Source organism: Plectropomus leopardus, chromosome 12 (genome assembly GCF_008729295.1).
Source record: "Plectropomus leopardus isolate mb chromosome 12, YSFRI_Pleo_2.0, whole genome shotgun sequence".
Classification (NCBI taxonomy): domain Eukaryota; kingdom Metazoa; phylum Chordata; class Actinopteri; order Perciformes; family Serranidae; genus Plectropomus; species Plectropomus leopardus.
The window spans coordinates 28,277,550-28,297,178 of NC_056474.1; the positions used below are offsets into that span (position 1 = coordinate 28,277,550).

The following is a 19,629-nucleotide window of genomic DNA, read 5'->3' on the forward strand; positions in this document are numbered from 1 at the left end:
ACAACTGTGTTAGTGTAGCTTATAAAATATCATTATTGAATATAATAAAATAATATGATATTATTATTTCAATATTCATTCATTCATTAATATTATTATATTATTGACCAGACTTATGATGGACAGTTTAAAAAGAATGGAATGCGAAGCAGCACAATCACAGATATCGCCATTTCTATTCCATACATTCTTCTTCCTCAACAAAACCTGCTGCCTACATTTCCCACAATGCAACTCAACCATTCAATGAGAGCTCTAGCTAGTGTTGTGCTTATTGAGCTGCTAGGCTCATGCAGAGATGAGGAGCTAGTTACAGAGAACCTCAGTTCATTCTGGCTGAGGTTTGATACGTTGACTGACAACATGCAGAGCCCTCACACCAAGCGCAAAATATCTTGTCACGTTTTCTCGTGCACCTTCGCGCAGTGGACACTACACTAGACAATAATTTATTTGCTGACGCCCGCCATGATAAAAAATCTTCCACCACATATGGTATCAATATTTTCTGAGCTGGAGCCTTCACTAGGATTGGTAGTAGAATATATACCATTCGGTTATTCATTGCACCTCACTCTTGGAGCGCAGAACGTACTCTGGGCACAAATGGAGCAGCAGAATGACCGTCGCAGTGAAACTTAATCGTTAATTGCGCTGGATCTTAAAAAGTTTTACAAACTTACCTCCTCCACTCATCCATTGATCTAATCTGATCAGCTTTGACTGGATCGACAAATGGATTGGCCACACCACCACTCAAATGTAACGAAGTGATGCTGAGAATTTAGAGTTTAGCTAACCCTGCATTCACACACCCGAAAAAACATCTGAATTTAGAGAGGGGACACAGAATGATAAAAAAGGGGACACACACATAGGATAAAAAAAAGGTTGCTACAGCATGCTGAACTGTAACCATAACAGATAAATTCCTCAATTGACAGCCTCCCAAACCCTTGGAGTATTCCTTTAATCTTACTTAATTTGCTTTCCCAAACACAACACTCAGTTTAGGCCTCCTAGTTGCTTCCTCTGTTTCTCCCAGCCTCTCATCTCTCGCCTTCTCCCTCTCCCTTTCTCCCTCCGTCCCTGAAATAGCTGTTTGCGGCAGCCGTGTCAGATGGACAGCTGCAGTCCTCCTCAGTTAGAGCACGCACATGTCAGGTAAACCCACTGGAATGAAACACTGAACAATCAGAGAGCTGAAGCACCAAACAAAAGAACTATCCATATATCAGTGTGTCTCTGTAGGTGTACAGGAGGAGGGGAGTCCTCTCACTGCTCCGTTCAGTGTCACCGTGGGTTCAGTGTCTCCGTCCTCAACAGCAGGGGAACCCCACCATACCAGGTACACTATGTTGCACTGTTGAAACATCATACAATGTATACTATGCAAGAAAGTGATGGGTGGGTGTTGAGTAACAAGGCGACATCGACAGACACTTTTACTCTTTACTGCTCACAAATTCTAGAGTGGTACTGCAATCATTTGCTCCACTACTTGTAACATTTTGGTTTATTTTACTCACTGAACATTTGTGGTCGTATCCACTTTTGCTTCCAAAAAAGTGGGGTAACTCAATTACACCTCCTATGAGTGACGAGGGAAAGCAAACAGATTCTATGTTCTCAGTTTCACAGATGACACGGCATGTTAAAGAGGACGTCCAAGAAATTGTCTCCAAAATTCAGACAGAATTTAAGGAATCATATGGGTAAAGGTATAAAGTGTAAAAGATGTGTAAAAGGGATCAAATCAACAAATTCACTTCTAAAGATTACAAAGGGTCATTTAGATTAGTTGTACTTTTTTTGGTTATTTTGTGGTTATATTTTTAACTACAATGAGGATTTGATTGGCACTGTCTGTTTGTTTTTCTTTCTCTCTTTCTTTATTTCCAGAGAGAAATGCACCTGCAGTGTTTCCATGGTTCGTGGGATCGCGTAGTAAGCTGTCAGCCTGTAGACTGCGGCCTGCCCGATCAGTCTCATGTCTACCACGCCATATTCAGCTGCCCTTGGGGAACCACCTTTGGCAAACAATGCTCCTTCACCTGTGGAGCACCAGCTATACTACAAGGTAAGCAGTGAGTTTGTCTTTTCTGTTCCATTCTAGTTCTAGTCTTGCCTTGTCTATTAGTAGCATATTCTCTGGCTATTTTCTCATATGAACTTTGGACTAGTCACTTAATCGCCGGGGCGAGCTAGGGGGAGATTCAAGGGTCATCACAGTGTTTCTGCAGCAACGCATTTCGGCACTGGGATGGCTTTGCCGGTTGTAATCACAGAATGAGCACGGCGCCACTAGCTACTAACAGTTAGCTCCCACCAGACCCGGCTGGTGTGCAGCGCAGAGGGCCAGGAACCAGTGGAGACTCGAGGTTGAAAGGTGGGCATGCTCCGACATGTTACTGTAGCTGTCCGACAGTCTGACAGCAAAGCCAACAGAAAATTAAGTAAAAGTCAAGACATGCACATTGCAAAACATTCAAATTTCACCACCTCTAAATGGATAGTGCTTTGAAATGAGGTAGAAAAGCTCACTGAGGCGATGGAGCACCGGACTAAAAGGAAAGGCCTCTTGTATTATATGCTTTTTTACTCTTAAAAATTAACTACTTAAATAGCCAACAATCAGAGGCAGAATAAGGTAGGCCATTCCTTCACCATCGCAGGATTTGCATTTGGTTTTCCTTCTCCGCATGTTACACACAACAGGAGATTGTTGTGTCAGAAGCATTCTCACCTACTGTAAATCTGCTTGTCTGGTTTAACTGAGGGGTGGTGTGGGGGTAGCCCTTCAGCCCTTAAAGACAAAAGTTCCTAAATCTCGTTATCATTCCAGTTCAACATGGACTTTATACTCAGGAGCTGGCAGCATGAAGTCTGTTTAATGCCCAATCCAACTTTCTCAGAAACTTACTTTAGTTCTCACATACAGCTCCTGCAGGTAATGTCTAGATCATTTCAAGTTTGCATTGCTTTGGTTGGATATCAATGAATTATGCACTTTCAGAATTTTTCAAAAAAATTGCCTTAATGCCTCAAGATTATGATACCGCTATTACTTTTTTGCTGCTGCTCTCAGTGAGGTCAAGTGAAATTCAATAAGTCTCAATCAAACTGATAAAAAAGCCATTAAGAATTAAAAGAGCCTGATTTGACAAACACACTTCTTGAATTTCTCATAATTACTCACATTACTGAATGATAGAGGTCAACAATGTGGCTGCAATTATTCAATAAAACAGAGTTTAATGAATGGTTACGAGCCACCTTCTGACACTTAAAGCTCAGGTTAGTGAAGTCAAACCACAGCAAGATGCTTCCACTACTTACAGTCCATAAAATGAAATGGACATTAAACCTTGATTTTACCCAATTACAGTTTAAAATTGGAGGCCTGTTTATTTTAACAGTGCGCATCCTGTTAGAGTTAAAGACAGTGTTTAAAACAAATTAGTTTGAAAAACAGCTTAGACAAGGAAAGCTAATCCACAGAGCTGCAATAAAATCACAGTGGAAATGCCATTTACAAAAATCACAACCATGTCTTCTCTCAGTGAGCTTCACTCCTCACAGTGCTTCTGTTTGCTTTATGGCCTTTAAAAGTGCGGATTGCTGCTGAAATCCAGGGCAAACACCGATAAAAACATAACCATGGCGTATTCCTGTTACCTTAACACACACAGCCCTCTACTCAGATGTCAACAATGTTTATAAAAACAGGACTTGCACCATAATTAGTCAGAACAAATTTAACCCGTGGCAGCCGTAATTGGGAGCACCACCACACATGCAGATATTCATAGTTAAGCACTAAAGCAAAAAAGCATCACCACTTCTTTGCAAGTTATGCAACACAGCATGCTTCTTGAAGTGATTAGATGGAACAAGCGTGATGTCCACACACTTGTTTGTGGTCGGAAAGCCACAGTGAACGCTCAAATGTCGTGGTAGAGTCAGCAGTAAGACCCACGTATTCATGATCTAAATACAGATTGCACAGAAATAATTCTATTTGTGGCTTTTGGTTTAGTGAAATATGTTCGAAGGCCATCATGCGTCACTCAGCAGTGAGAACACGCTACAGTTCACAGGGATACACGGTAGTACAGCTGCAATGGATTTTGATCATCACAGTGCAGCACAATGTTTAAATAGCTTATAAAAATGTGATGCCATGTTAAAGATTCATTACATTTTATAGACCCATTAAAAATTGGGAAAGGTTTAGGGTGTTATGATTCTCCACACATACCAACACTCATATGCTTCATGTGAGGCCATACATTGAAAATATTAGCTTTGGGCAACGTTGAAGATATAGTCTCCCTCTTCCCATAACTGTATAGAGCCATGAAACCAAAGCAGAATGTTTAGTGGGACCAAAATGAATCCACGCTGTAGACCTCCGTGTGCTTTTCTCATGTACCTCTTTGTGTTTGAGTGGTATAGTACAGAACATACAGCCCTTATAAATGGATGTTTTAGTAAGGCTAAAAGGCTATCCAGACTTTAAATGAAAGAATCATGGACTCATTCTCTTTCATGAGCAATGAAATGAACCCTCGCTCACCTCAACACACTCACGGGTTTTGGTGGTACCACAACACTTAGTCTGGTACGACCCATGGACTGTATATAAAGATGGATGATGCGCTGCCACTTATCTCTGCTACACTTAAGTGAAACTAAAATATTGCAGATACGGCAGTTGCCATCTTAAGCTGGTGATGTCATTCAGAGCCAGAGACTGTGCAGTAGTGACATCTGTGGAGGAGGAGTTCCTGCCAAAACCCCTGTCGACCAATTGTAAGCAAAGGCTAGCTTTGTAAATCAGGCCCCCCGGAAGTGCCCTGGGCCTTAAAACCAATTTTTGTAGCAACCAAACAGTGGAATTACAACTTCTAGATCTGTCACATGATGCCATTGAGCCCAGAAAGACTTTTTCTCATAGACTTACATTGGGAAAGAGATGTCTGTAAATATGTGGATACATTTTTTTTGAGCATCACAACCACAAAATAACTCATCTCACTATCAGAATTTGATCCATTTGGTCCGGTAACAATTGAAAAGTCCAGAAGAGTCGCAAGATTAAATAATTTTATCTTCATTCAATTTAGCAGAGTGCCAAACTTGAAGTAGCCGTCTGGGCTGGTGGAAATCTCCAGTGCACGTGCTCTATGGGCTCAATGATATATAAGCAGCACTGATCATCCATGTATTTTGTTATTGTATTATAATTATTAATTTATTTTTTTTTTAAATGTTTTAAATAATTTTGTAAGGGTGTTTTGCCTTTTATGTAATAGTGCAAAGGACTAGGGGTCAAAAGTCAAGTTGTTCCACATAATGCTCCACCTAGAGGCTGGGGGAACTTTCATTGTGTTGCCTAGATATGCAGCATTTTTCTATTACATTTGTTTTTGGGGTTTGTGTGTTTTTGTCTTTGCTTTGTTTACATATTTGCAGCATTATTGCTGTCATATTTTGGCTATTAGTTTATTTTGACTTTCTGTGGCCTCTGTACATAAGGTTATAAAGTCAGTTAGGTGACTTTATTACTCTTTTCTACTCAGTGTAGTTACACTATACTTTGTTTTTTAAGGAAAAAGAAGTTAAACCACCAAGAGACATGCTTGTTGTTTCCCCTTTGTGGTTCAATTGCTCGCTCACACTCAGGCCCAGTCTCTCTTTAGCAAATGTTATGTAGTCTCAGGAATAGTCATGTTCAATCACGCACTCTGATTCAAGAGCTGGCTAAATTTTGTAGAGGTGAAGTCAGATCTGTCCAAAAGTGAAATCTCACTCGAAATAACTCTATTTCTCTTCTTGCATTCACATGGTTGTTATGACGATGATGGTGCATGTAGATGCAGCAGACAGTAGCTCCTCCTCCTTGCTACTTTTTTGTTTTATTTTTCTTCAATGGAAAAAGTTGTGTGAGTTTTTGGACTCAATGTAGCAGACTACGAGAGGATCTCCACCAATCAAAGGCATATGCTGAGCGGCCAGTCAGACCACATGGGAGAAACAAAACGAAATCGCCGGACGAAGAGAGGTGGAAAGAAGATTCTATGAAGATCCTGCTGCCATATCAATGAAAACAGCATTACGAAGCAACATCACTAACGATAAATATAATGCAAAACAAATTCAGTGCATTAATATGGATTTATGCAGGTTCAAAATAATGGGGAAATAGAAAAATAGAATATTGTTCACAAAGTGTATTTTTCTTCCTCTGTCCAGCTGTACTCTAAAATCCTGTTGAATTGAAACATCCCTCTCTGCTCCTCAGGTGACAGTGACAGGTTGGTGTGTTTGGAGGACGGCCTGTGGTCTTTCCCAGAGGCCTACTGCAAGATCGAGTGTCCAGAGGTTCCAAACATACCCGATGCCAAGCTGCTAACAGCGGACTGTCTGGCTTCGGGGCACGATGTTGGCTCTGTCTGCCGTTACAAATGCAACCCAGGCTTCTATGTAATGGGGAGCCTCAAAAAGAAGACACCAAGGTGAGTGTTTTGGGATTTTTGGCAGCTCAGTGGACAGAGTAGTGCTACAGCTGACTGGGTTTGGATGGTCATCTATACTAGCATCACTTATATGAGATAATGTATGTATTTATAGCAGCATATGACACTTTGAATCATCTTTGAATCATCTGTATAATCTTATCTTTTATCTTGTTCCAGTAAGCTCTCTCTTCTGATTGACACCTTAAATTATCATTGAGATTTATTCTTTCAGGTATTTTATTTCTTTTTATGTACAAAGACATAAAAAGCCCAGCAAGAACAATGGATCAGATATTATGGGTTGTGCAATGCCTTTAAATATCAGTAAATCTGTGTAGACAGCAGACCAAAGTAAATGCAGTGTTTTATCACATATGCCTCCCTGCGTAATGGAGGAAATTCCTTCTTTTCCTTTATTTTACAAGATTCCCATTACGCACTGTTTGATAAAATTGAGATTTTATTTATCAGTTTTGACGTAGGTATTTTAAGCAAACAGTATGAGTACCCAAACCTCAAGGGCAAAGTCTAAATTTCAAAAGGTAGAAATTTAAAGAGGCGTTTTTCACTCCATCATCAACGAAACAGCATTCTGTTTCAGAGCAAGCTCACATCAGGGTCCAATAAAACACGTACCGCAGCTAACAGGGCCTCGTCATTACTTAGCCAATTGTAATCACTGGGTAACTGCTCATTACTGAACACAGTTCACATGCTGTTAATGAGGGTTTTCCAATAGGAGACGCAGCCTCTAGGGTAAGTTTACATCCTGCTTCAGATGGAGTCAGCTATCTTTCGTCACACATTTCATCAGTGTAGTCGTATACGGTAACGCTACATTTTCCCTGCTGTTTTGAATTGTAGTAAAAAAAATACAGTGTATCAAATAGGCTGACTTTTACTATCAAACCAGGGCGGTAATAAATATACATTTTATAGTTCTGTATACATTAAGTTTCCACCAAATACGGTAAAAAGGTATCTGATGTAAAAATCCATTTGCAGCTGTGCATCTTTATGAGTTACGCTTTCTCAAACATATATGTGTAAACATTTTAATAACCCCCGATGCTTTATTGGTCCAACATGTGAGAGTGAACAGCAGTAGTTATTAAAGAGCTTTAAACAGGACTTTCAGCCTTACCTTTTACACATGCACCCACATAAATTTATATCGTAACACATACTGTTGCATTTACACTCTACTGCATCACACCGGAGATGTGATTTTTTTTCTTTTTTTTTTTTCTGCACTCTGTGTTTGTTATTGAAACAATAAAAATAAAATGGGACAGTGGAGAAGGTGAGTGGGGCTATGGAGTGCATGTGGTTCTACAGTGAGTTTGTTTATAATAAATCTCAACACAAGTGTTTCTTTAATAAATGTGTCCACTCAATACAATAAGGATGATCACCGCATGCTTGGGGGCCTCTTTTGCAAAATGACAGGGGCCGGTTGCAGAAGCCACATACGTGTTTCTACGATTTGAGGACATTTCTAGGACCTAAGGAGAATTTTAAGATGTTAGGATGTTCCGAGGATTTGACGACATATCTTGGAATTTAGGATGTTTCTGGGATCTTAGGGACTTTCTAGGATTTTAGGACATTTTTCAGATTTTAGGACATTTTTCAGATTTTAGAACATTTCTTGGATTCTAGGACCTTTATAGGATTAGGACATTTCTAGGATTTAAGGATGCTTTAGGGATTTTATTACATTTCCAGGATTTTAGGATGTTTCTAGGATTTTTGTTATATTTCTCATTTTTTAGCACCAGAATTTCAGCATGTTAACAGGATTTTGACGCATTTCTAGGGCCTTAAAATGTTTCTAGAACTTTTGTTCCATGGACAAATCAATGGTGGCCCTTAGAAACATTTTGCGTGGCCTGAATGTGCCATGAAATGCATGCATTATATCTTAATCATGAATGAATCAATGAACTAGCAATGACGAACTCAAAACTCCAATAAAACCCCAAAAAATGTGACAATAATGTCTGGCCTCAAAACAGTTTTTTGCTGCTTGCAACTAAGAACTATTTTGAACTCTTTGAATGTAATTTAAACATTAAAAAATGTTTTGCTCAGAATTGAGATTACATAGAGATACTATAATTTACTCTCTTGTCTCTAGAAAGTATTTCAAGTTGGAGTGCCAGGAGGGTGGGCATTGGGAAGAAACTAACTGTGAGCCGATATCCTGCCCAGCCCTGCCTGATGTGTTCCAGGGCATGTACACCTGCACCAACGGCCTGTACTACGACACCGTCTGCACCCTGCAGTGCCCAGATGCTACAGAAAATGTAAGACTTCAACAGCTGTCCATCTATTCCTCAGGTCAAAGAGAAACCACATCCTCATACCTAACAACAGATGGAGTAGTTTTGCAGTGTCCCCTAAAATTACATATACATTACATAATTACATATTACAGTTATTGGGGCTGATAGTTGGCATTTTGCCGATTATCTGTATCAGCGTTTTATATTGATAAAATTGATTAATCAAAAAGTCCAAAGAAATTGTCAGCATGGAAGGAACTTTTATTTTGTAAAACCTCAAATTCTAAATATTGACAGAAAAATTTTCATTTTTATTGTTATTGCATATTGGTTCCAATATATCAGTCTCATTAACTACTAATAATCGGTACCAGCCCTCATTACCAACATCTTTATCAACACAGTCATGTGCCCATCAAGTCTATTTTCAGTTGAACAGGGTGAGACATTTGAGTCCCCTATGCTGGATGTGATTAAACTTGGTCATCAATATATTTCAAGACCAACAATCTTGAACATAAAACAGACTGCAGCACAGAAGTGCTCTAAATCTGCATTTTTAAAGTCAAAGAGTTGGACATGATCCCTTGCAGCCGTTCCTGTCAAGACAACGGACACCACATTAAGTGCATGCCCAGCAGCTGTGGCTTTAGCTGCACTCATGCAGCACTGACACCTTGTCATGTTCATGTTGCTGCATTACGGTAGTGTTTTTTTGCTCCGGACTTCGAGAGGAATCACTTTTTCGAAAAATCCAGTGGCATAAATTAAGCATTGGCTGCGTGTATTTGTATTTAAAAAATGCACACTTCAACCAAGTTTCCCCAGGCACGGTCAAAGCAGTTGTACAACATAATATATTTTCTCCAGAGAATGATGCTTTAAATTTCTGGGCGCCATCACTTTATTGAAACCACATTTAGTATGTGTGTTAAAAAGATTATGGGATAAAAGCATTTAAAGCGTTTTTCATTAAAAAAGGATGTAATTTCAATTCAGAGCAAGAAAAAATAATAATAGACTACCAAGTTATGATTGGAACTAAACTGACTAAATGAATGTTTTCCCAAAATGTTTCTGTTGAGCTGTCTGTGGCAAAAGTGTAGGCCTCATATACTTCATTGATGACCACAATGAATTTTGGTATCTGCGTTTGCTTCCAGAGGGAGATTCGCTGCACTAAGGAGGGTGACTGGACTTCAGAGTTCACTATGTGCTCCAAGCTCCAAGGATCATGCTCTCCTCCTCCTGATCTCAACTCTGTGGAGTACAGCTGTGACCAGGGGATGGATGTCGGTGAGTGTAACCTTCCTTCAGGGATGAGGGTGTAATCCATCAAAAATAAACAGTCCTGATTATATTCTCTTCCCCCTGTCAAACAAAATAAAGCCATACACAGTAGCCTGCCTGGGCTTTGGCTTGTCTGGTTACACACTACTCGACTGAGCACACAAAGCAATCATTGGCAACGGAGCATCTTTTTGTCAACACTAATGCTTTTTCTCTTCTCACACTTATTCCTTCTTTTCTATTGATATTCTTTGGTTTATATTTGAGTCACTGACCAGCTCACACATGATCAAATACTTAAGTACAGTGTTCAAGGTTTAGTAGAAAGTAGTCATGTATTATTTATACAGCCATTAAAAAGCTTCTTGTCACAGCTTCTCCAAGAGTGATGATGGTAAACAAACGTGTTCGATTGCACTTATAGCTCTATTTCATCTGTTACACATATCCCATGACTGGTTATTGTGTGTATTTTGATGAAAATCTGAAACAGAGGCAAAGGAATAAAAAAACTAAACTATTTCTTTTGGTAAAATAACAACTATGGAGGAAATGGACACAGTCACACATGAGCGAAATTAACACTGGCTGTTCACGTTCATTTAATGCAAACAACTGGGCGAATAAAACATTTGCTTCTGGTGTCAAAGCAATTTCGCATCGTCATACTTTCCTGAAATTTCAGCAGGGAATGCAATATATGACAATATAAGTGTGAGACGCTAAACCCGTTACTAGTAATCCAATTAGTAAGACTGTTCCAACAATCACCAGCTCTGGCTTGGTCCAAATAAATCCTTAATGACCCCATGCAGCATTTGCAGAGATTCATGCACACTGAAGGGCAAATTCACAAAGAATTGATTGTAACTGCTAATAACACTATGAATTGTGTACAGCTTGCAACTGCTATCTGAACTGTCTTAGGCTCCCATACAGAAAAGATATAATGACACTGCAGTGGTACATAAAATTCTACAGCTGACTGCATTTTCCGTCTAACTGCAATTAACCATATGGCAAAGTGTAAATGAAGAACCATAGGCAAAACTATGACAGAAAGAAAAAGAAAACTGAAATTTTCAGACGGTAAGCAACTAGTCCCGACCAATGTGATACAGAGGCAGTCCTCAAGACTTCAGGCATGGAATTTAAACATGATAGAAAAAAAACAAAAACATATTTGGGGTTAAATATCCTAGTCTGTCAATACGCTTCTCTAACCACCAACTCTCTCAGGAAATAAATACATTCACTGTAACTGCATGTGGCCAGTATATCTGATCTTTGTGAGTAGAACTGTTTTAGCAGTGAGGCTCGTTTGCATAGAAAGGGGCCAATTTTGTGTAAAATGTATGCATATTACCAAATTTAAATACATGCAAATAACACAGGAGCAACGAGACGCTATGTGCTTGGCAGCAAAGTTAGGGGTATACTTCATGCTTTGTGGGTGCTTTAATAATTACAGTTTCATACACTTGGTTGTGCAGGTTTAGCAGCCACTAAAGCCGCACAATCCTTTTGTGAATTCACCCACGAGTGCTTTGCACTATGTAAATACCGAATGAGACATTTTTAGAAATCTCATTGTACGGACCCAATGCAAATATAAATAAATGATATACTCTACTTACTTAATATAGTATCACATGAAGTTTGGAAGAGTTTTTGACATTGAGTGCCCAGTATAAAATTAAATCACTGCAATGCATGCTTGTTTGCTGAACAGCTAAAGTAACTTGGCAGCGTCAAACTGAAACGTAAATTATGATATTACACACTGGCAAGCTGACAATACATGCGTTATAGAGAGTTTGTTAAACTATGGTTGAATTACATTGACTTTATGGTAGATTGTTATAAAATGCCAGAAGGAGACTCCTGAGGACTCCAACACACACACACACACACACACACACACACACGCACACGCACACAAACAAACAGTAGCAGCCGTCTCATAGTGACGGTTGCCAAAAGTCCAGACCACAGATGACAGATGACGGTGTGGTCTGAAGTTATGTGGTCTGTTTTTTTTCCTCAATATTTGAACATGAATAAATTCATCAGATGCTAATGAGAGTTAGAGGTAAGTGTGATTTGATTTGTGTGTGTTCTGTTTTTTTTCTTCCTTTTCCTCGCAGGTGCTGTTTGCTACCCAACATGCATTGTTGCTCTGGACATGGATTTGCGTGACCCGGTGGTTCTGCCCAATGACACCACGGTTGAATCTTTAAAGCACTGGATGCTACCCACCAAAGTCAAGGTGAGACGTCTGAAGAGGCGAGTCAAGTTCGGTTTCTCCAGTGATTTCCTTTGAGTTCACTTCAGGTTTCTACATTTGCCAGTAATCATATACTAAACAACTTAATTTTTCTATAATCTGTGTATAAAAACTGTAATGTAACCCAAAGGTATTTTTTAAACTTTTGAGTTATCTTTTATTTAATAAGCTAAATTTAAGCAAAACTAAACACTTCTAACATCCTCATCCCAAAAATTGCAAAAGCAGTCAGCCAAGAGGAATGTTTTCTATTACAGTTACACAAATAACACTGCCCCACAAACACAAATATGTGCAGGAGACATACTGTAGCAGCAGATTTTCTAGTCTCTTCCTTTGTACACTGATCATTTCTGCTCACTGGTTGCTAACACATCAGAGAGTTGCTCCTTTTACAACTGCAGCTAGGACACTGTCAGTCTGTAAAACCTATGTAACAAGCCTCACCCTGCTTTAAAAGTTTACCTGGCTGTTGCCTATCTATTGTACACTATTGTACATTCAACTACTATCTCCTAAACAGCCAGTTTTCTTTTGGTATGAAAGGGTAACTTGAGGAAATTGGTATTGCACTTCCATAAAGTTGGAACAATTGAAAGAGAAGAGTTTTAAAAAGTAAATGGTGAAATCTGAAGCTAGAGCTTTATCCTCAAACTCAAGCATTAAAAACATGAGAGCTTATCATAATGCAATGCTGAAGTGTTTTTTATTAGACACTCCCTGCATGGGAAATCAGTCCCGTTCAGTTCCACGCTTTCTGTTAAAAATTTGTACTGAGCGAGCCCAATCTGAGATAACTCATTTAATGCCATCTAAGTAGTTCTCTCACACTTGACAAACATCTTATACAAGGATTTTCACAGGCTGAACAGTTCTCCCCGTGACTAATAAATGGACTTTTACATATAATCAGTGGAGTGCCCTGTTAAATTTCAACCTGCAGAACAGTGGATGACTTTTAGGGACATCCTGATCTGGTCTTAAACTTTGGACTCAGTGCCAATCAAAGCATTTTGTGACTTATCGGGATTGGAAATATTTAGCTTATAGAGCAACCTGAGCCTTTATTAATGTCAGCTGTCGCACAGGTGTTTTCACTTTCATACACAACAACATGGAGCGCAACCTTTGTCAACTCTCTATCACTCAGCTGTCTGTCTCCCCTCTGTTAAGCTCCTGTGTGTGTAAGAACAATGGCTGAGCTCTGTCTGCTGCAAAACACTCCAGAACATAAACAAAAACGCAGTATCGGACAGTATATTTATCTTATTTACCAAAGTTATGAGCACTCGTTTTATTGAATCTCAGTGTTGCCTTTTGCCTTCAACTATAGTGCACAGTGTTTCTCCGCCCTGCTCAAAGGAGAGACAGACAGGGCTGGAGAGCTCAAACAACCACACTCACCACTGCAAGTATGCAAGCTCCACGAGCAAAAAGCCAACATGGCTCATGTATTAATAACGCATAATCTGCCCAAAAGATGTAAGGACAACAAAAATAAACACTCAAGGGAACCCAGTTCATTCAAGTAAGTCAGACAAAAACTGCACTGAAACAACAAACACTGGAGAATACTCTCTTAAAGGGACAGCTACAAGGCCAAACAGATTTCAGGGAGAGTTTGTAATTTAAACTGTAAAATAAATGCAAAAATAAATATTAATAGTAAAATTGCTAATGTATTGCATAGCTATTTATTCGTATTGTCAAGCATAGGCTATACATTAGATTGATTTTAAGTAACTTTAAAGAAGCCTACTTTAAGTGTGTACTGTGCAGCTGTATTATCTAGGAAAACTGTCAGAAAAAGTGTCAAATAGTGACTTGGTATCGGTAGATACTTAATATTAAATGACTCAGATCAGGATTGGGATCCTTTTAAATGTTATCATCCCATAATCTTATGAATGCAATTTCAGAGGATTTTTCAAGCACAAAGAAAGTAACATCAGATCCTTTAAAAAAAAATCTTTTTCTCATGACCATTTTGCTGATATTTTTTTATCATAAAAATGACAATATCAACCTATGGCTGCTTGAGTGCAGTTTTGCAAAGCAGTCTAACATATCTTTATAAACACATATCTGCATATGTAGATTTTGGAATCAGTGGTAAAAAAAGGTGAAACACACTGGCCAAAATGCAATCTCGGAACCAGTCGACTATTGTTTGACTACGACTTCCTATCAGCTTCATTACCTGGCTACTTGTTACACAATCTGGTCGTAAGCGTTGCCTGTCAGTTCCAACTCCACTGTTGCGTCTCAAGCAGCTAAAAGGACTGTTAAGAATAACCGGTGCATGGAGGAGAAAGTCTTGGCCTGGATATCAGTTAACGTGATATCCATTTTCTATACTGGAACTCCCAAAATATTGGCCGTTGCACCTGAGGTCAAATCGTCATCAGACTGATAGCAGAAGGAGTCTAAGATTGCTGTTTAACTGAGTCAGTATGGAAAAATCCATATTTGTCAAACACTACTTTCATTCACACACTGGTATGACATTTCTAAATATACTTATATGCTGTAAATCAATGTCCATTCCAATGAAGTACAGAGGCTGTACAGATCAGCTTGCACAACTGTTTGCACCTGTTGCTAAGCTGTTTCATGTTGCATGATGTGGTGAAATACGAGAACGCTTGATTGGTTTAAATCACCGCAACTGAGCAAAGGTTGTGGTTTCGCTACTATTTGGAAACTCTTGGCAGCTTTTGTAAAACAGTTGTTGTTTTGCTCACTTGCTGCCATGCGACCAGGCCAGAGCGCCATGAAAGCCGATCCGTTGACAAACAGTGTGGAGATTTTTACACAAAAACACCCATCAGAATGAATAATGCATCCAAACATCTGGTGGTCTGAACAACAGCGTGGAGTACACGGAGCTACTGCTCCAGACTGACTCACTGAGGAACAAAGCAAAGTTCACTGCAGTTTAAGACAAAGACAACTCGGGTGGGGGACAATCAACAGACAACACATAAAGGACTGGCTCCATGTGCAATAGATTTCACATCTCCTCATTCTGTTAGCTACCCGTTACCTTTGAAATGATTATATTTATTTTTTTGACGTCTTGCCAGGGCAATATTTTAAACCCAGGACATATACAATAGATGGGCCAGACATATGCAAAATAGAAGAGGACAGACATTAATAAGAAAGCTAAAAAGAAAGAGTTAAACTGAACCTACCTATGCTGGCAACAGTTTTCAATCCGGTCAGGTCCCATAGCTCTCTGTGAAACTCCTGACAGAGATGAGAAGAAAGGGAGATGGTTTACTTGGCAGCTTACTCCATACAATAAATATGTAGCTTAAAAGTTTTATCACATATCAGATTTAGGGATGCTGGGCCCCTCTGGTTTTGCTTCTAGGTCAGATTTGGCCTGCAGACCACCAATAGACCCTCTGAAACATCATTTTTTTTTTTTGTGCTGTGTTTAGACACCTTTCACAAGCTTTTTAACTACATTGAAATCTGTGCAAATTGGTTTGATTTCTTTTAGAAAATGGGGAAAAGCCAATGAGCAACTTGGCAAGAAATGTCCCCAAAATTGCAAGCAATGTCTTGATAAGTTGCTTATCGCTTCTGCCAATATTTTAAAAAGAAATCCCCAATTTACTCAGGCTTCAAGGGGTTAAACAGGCTAGTATGAACCTTAGTGACACTGTCCGGTCTTGAAACATTTCAAGCTTTGTTTTAAAATGAACACAAAGTTCTACAGCATTAGAAAAGGATGGCACTAAGAGGATGTTTTTTGTTGGTTTAGAGTCAATGGTGTGTGAGAAAATAGATGAAGCAAGATGATGACTTTTCTTCCAATTTATCTTAAATTAAACAACATGGTTATGAGCTGCAACAAGGTATCCAGGTCGATTCATACCCCCTAAATACCAGTTACACTAAAATAATAAATAAATAAATAAATAAATAAAGTAAATTACAACCACATTCAAGTTTGAAAATGAGCTAACGCAGAACAAAAAAAATCCTTTTGAGTCATCAACAAATGCACTGTGAAATTGGTCAATGGGGTGAGATCATTTCCAGCTCTTTCTAATAAAGATCAATTATTATGCTTTCCTGGATTCAGGTCACATCCTTGAGTCTACTGAAGTGATCAGCCACATTGTCTGTACAGACGACGGAAAATTGCAATGGAAACTCGAATTATCTCATCAATTTAGCATTTAGAGAAATGTTTGAAAGAGTGACTAAACCCCCAAACAGCCTTTTTTCAGTTGAAAAGCATTATATATGGGTATTTAGCTGTGTTGTTGTTTGATTCAGGTCCAACTCTTGACATTTGAGTCATTAAAATTCTACGTATTGTGTATAAATAAGCACAGCAAGTGCACTCTAAAAGTTGAAAACCTGACTACTGTAACTGAATTTTGCTATTGGCTGATCCTGGTAGCAGGATCCTGCTTTCATCACCATTCGAGGCCCCTGTCACCGTCCCAACGCCACACTCTCACCAACAGACCACTTTGTGTGTGTGCGAGCAAGGAGGTGCTGTGTTTTGAGAGGCAGCATGTTAGGGTGACTGGAAATGTCAGTTTGTTTGCCCAGTTTTGAGACTTTTTCTCACATTCCAGGGTGCCAGAATTGGGGGGTTTAGTTACTCCTTCAACAGCTTTCAAATTTAAGTAATATTTTAAAATGTGAAATGGACACACTTGGCAGAGTACAAGTAAAATAATTTACAAGTTCAGAGTTGATTTTTCATTTTTAAAAAAGTCTGTATTTTCTACCAAATACTCATATGGAGCATGTTTCTGAACGTGTGTTCAGAAATATGGTTTTAAGTACTTTAGAACACTTTAGAATTTCTCTTAGATAATGTGGAAAACTTAATTGGAACAAATGAACTTGTATGGATTATCAACTGAAAAACTTGCGTTCAGAATTATGGCAATTAAGTATTAAATTACCATATATATGAACACTCATTTTTAAGTTGATTCCTCATTTAAAAAAAAAAAAAAAATCTACATTATTTAATTAGGTATGGTTACCGTAATTAGTTTTTAAGCTGATTAGTAGTAAACACTAAATTGGTCCAACACATTTTTCCACATTATTTAAAAGGAATTTTAAAGTGTTATACACTTAATTACCACCATTATGAGCACAGCTGATTCCTTATACAATTATGTTATGGCAACTAATTTTTTCACATTATTTTAAAGAATGATTTAATTTTAACATGTTAAACGGATTCTGTACAGGATTCTTGGAACCTTGGTGCTACTGGAGGGTGCTGCACAAAGCACAACAGTAGAGGCAAAATCACAGATTCTATTGTTTAGCTGTGAAATTTTGTTCAGATATTACAGATCTTTGTTTATACCTAAAAGAACAAGCCTGAACCAACAAATAAGGTTTGGGAACTAGAACAGAATCAGTTCTATGTTGGTGGAAAAAGGGATATTTGAATAATTGAGAATGCCAAAAAATGAATCCTTTTGTCAAATTGCAACAGAGATTTCTGAATTCATCACTACGTGCAAATTTGTTTCATATCAGATATTTGACTGAATCACTGGCAGGACGGTATCTTTCAAATTTTGAAGGTAAACATTTTAATTCCCATCTGCACCAGCCAGTCACACACTATCACACAACAACATTCACCTCGTGTGATAGTGAGTTTGTTATCATCAAGTGTTTTTGCATTACTGGAAATCATAGACAGATAGCAAGAGTAAAGGTTCCAGCTGACGTCAAGCCTTTTAGGAAATACACACACAGCGTATACAAGTCACAACAAACTCGAAGGAATGTTAGATTTTGGGTCTGACTTAGAGCGCTGTTGTTTTTCTTTAAAGGTAGGTCATGTTACCCAATATCATATCTTAGAAATCGCTGCTACGTTAATGCTGTCGCAAACACTGCTCCAGTTTTGCCTCACTTTTGGGTGGTCAGTCAGCCAGCCAGCCAGCCAGCCAGCCAGTTAATCCACCCTTGCCAAGGTCAAATAGTTGGACGGAGCTCTGGTTACTTACGCCATATCTCTGACACTGCCTTGTGATTTCGAGGCATTGTGTTATCTCTGATCTCAGAATCAGGTCTCCCTGCCTGGGTCAGGCTGCACAGGAAATCACAGGGGAGGATCCACTTTCTCTGTCCATATTTGTTAGTCAATCAGCTATCTGCTAACCATCTTGTAAATTCTCAGGGTCAAGGAAATATCAGAAGACCACAGCCTCACCCAAATTTCACCACAAAATTTGGAGTTTTGCATCCACTCAAGCTGTGCAAAACACTTATTGATCTCCATCACAAGGTTTTCATGCAAACAAACACTTGCAAAAAGGCAACAAAAACTCAAAATAGTCATAATGTATTGCATATGTCCATGAAAACAATATGATATCTGCAAGTCTGCAATCATAATGAGTGCAGGATGTAGTCTTTCAATTCACGTTAAGGGACGCCAAGTGCTAGTGAATCACTGACAATAGGGGACATAACAGTATTTACACTAGTCCTAATGTAATGTATTGTTTTGTATTTGAAATCCTAAACTTAGCATACATAGGGGGAAAGTGCGTGAATGTTGCATTTCATGTGGAATGGTTGTTTCAGGATACAGAAACAACAACCAAAAAAAAAAGTATACAGTAGTCAGATTACCATAAATGTTGCTGTAATAGATCTGAGCCACTCACACATTTCACTGAATTTGAAACAAACACAGAGTAGAATTTGGTAAACAATCTAACCACAAGATCCATTAGTAGCTGTACTGGAGCTTTTGTTGTCTTTCAAGTTGAGTTTGAAAATAATTTTCTAACCTCAGAATAACAATCTCACCACAAACATAATGTTCTCAACTTTAAAAAGTTACATAAAAATGTTTCTGTTCATGTATCAGAGTTTAGGTTCCTGTAAAAGTCCTTAATTTATATTTAAAAAGTATTTAATTAATCTTTATAAAGTCTTAAAAATGCCAAGACAAGGAAAGCAGGAACTTTTTAAAACTCTCTTTTTCTAAGGGTCACATTTTAAAGCAGTAAAAAATGTATAGTATATATAATAGTTTCTATAATTTACTAAATGCCTCTCACATTAATGTCACATTGGATAGTGGAACTAACAGTACTCATATTTGGTTTCTGGACAGAATGCTTGTTCAGAAGATCCACTGTCTGCTAGTTTGCTATCACTGTACCCTGGACAACATCAGAAAGTACAAATTCATGAAAATTGACCTTTTAACCAAGATTTT

General features: G+C 38.6%; 1 protein-coding gene across 1 annotated transcript in view; it reads left to right on the forward strand.

Annotated features, from left to right (window-relative positions):
- Window positions 1-19,629, forward strand: part of pappa2 (pappalysin 2) — a 99,493-nt gene that overhangs the window by 58,626 nt on the left and 21,238 nt on the right. Inside the window, exons 18-24 of the mRNA XM_042497715.1 lie at window positions 1,099-1,164; window positions 1,252-1,348; window positions 1,903-2,080; window positions 6,308-6,521; window positions 8,665-8,833; window positions 9,976-10,108; window positions 12,250-12,371. Of these exons, the coding sequence (XP_042353649.1) occupies window positions 1,099-1,164; window positions 1,252-1,348; window positions 1,903-2,080; window positions 6,308-6,521; window positions 8,665-8,833; window positions 9,976-10,108; window positions 12,250-12,371 (979 nt within the window). The remainder of the gene's footprint in view (window positions 1-1,098; window positions 1,165-1,251; window positions 1,349-1,902; window positions 2,081-6,307; window positions 6,522-8,664; window positions 8,834-9,975; window positions 10,109-12,249; window positions 12,372-19,629) is intronic.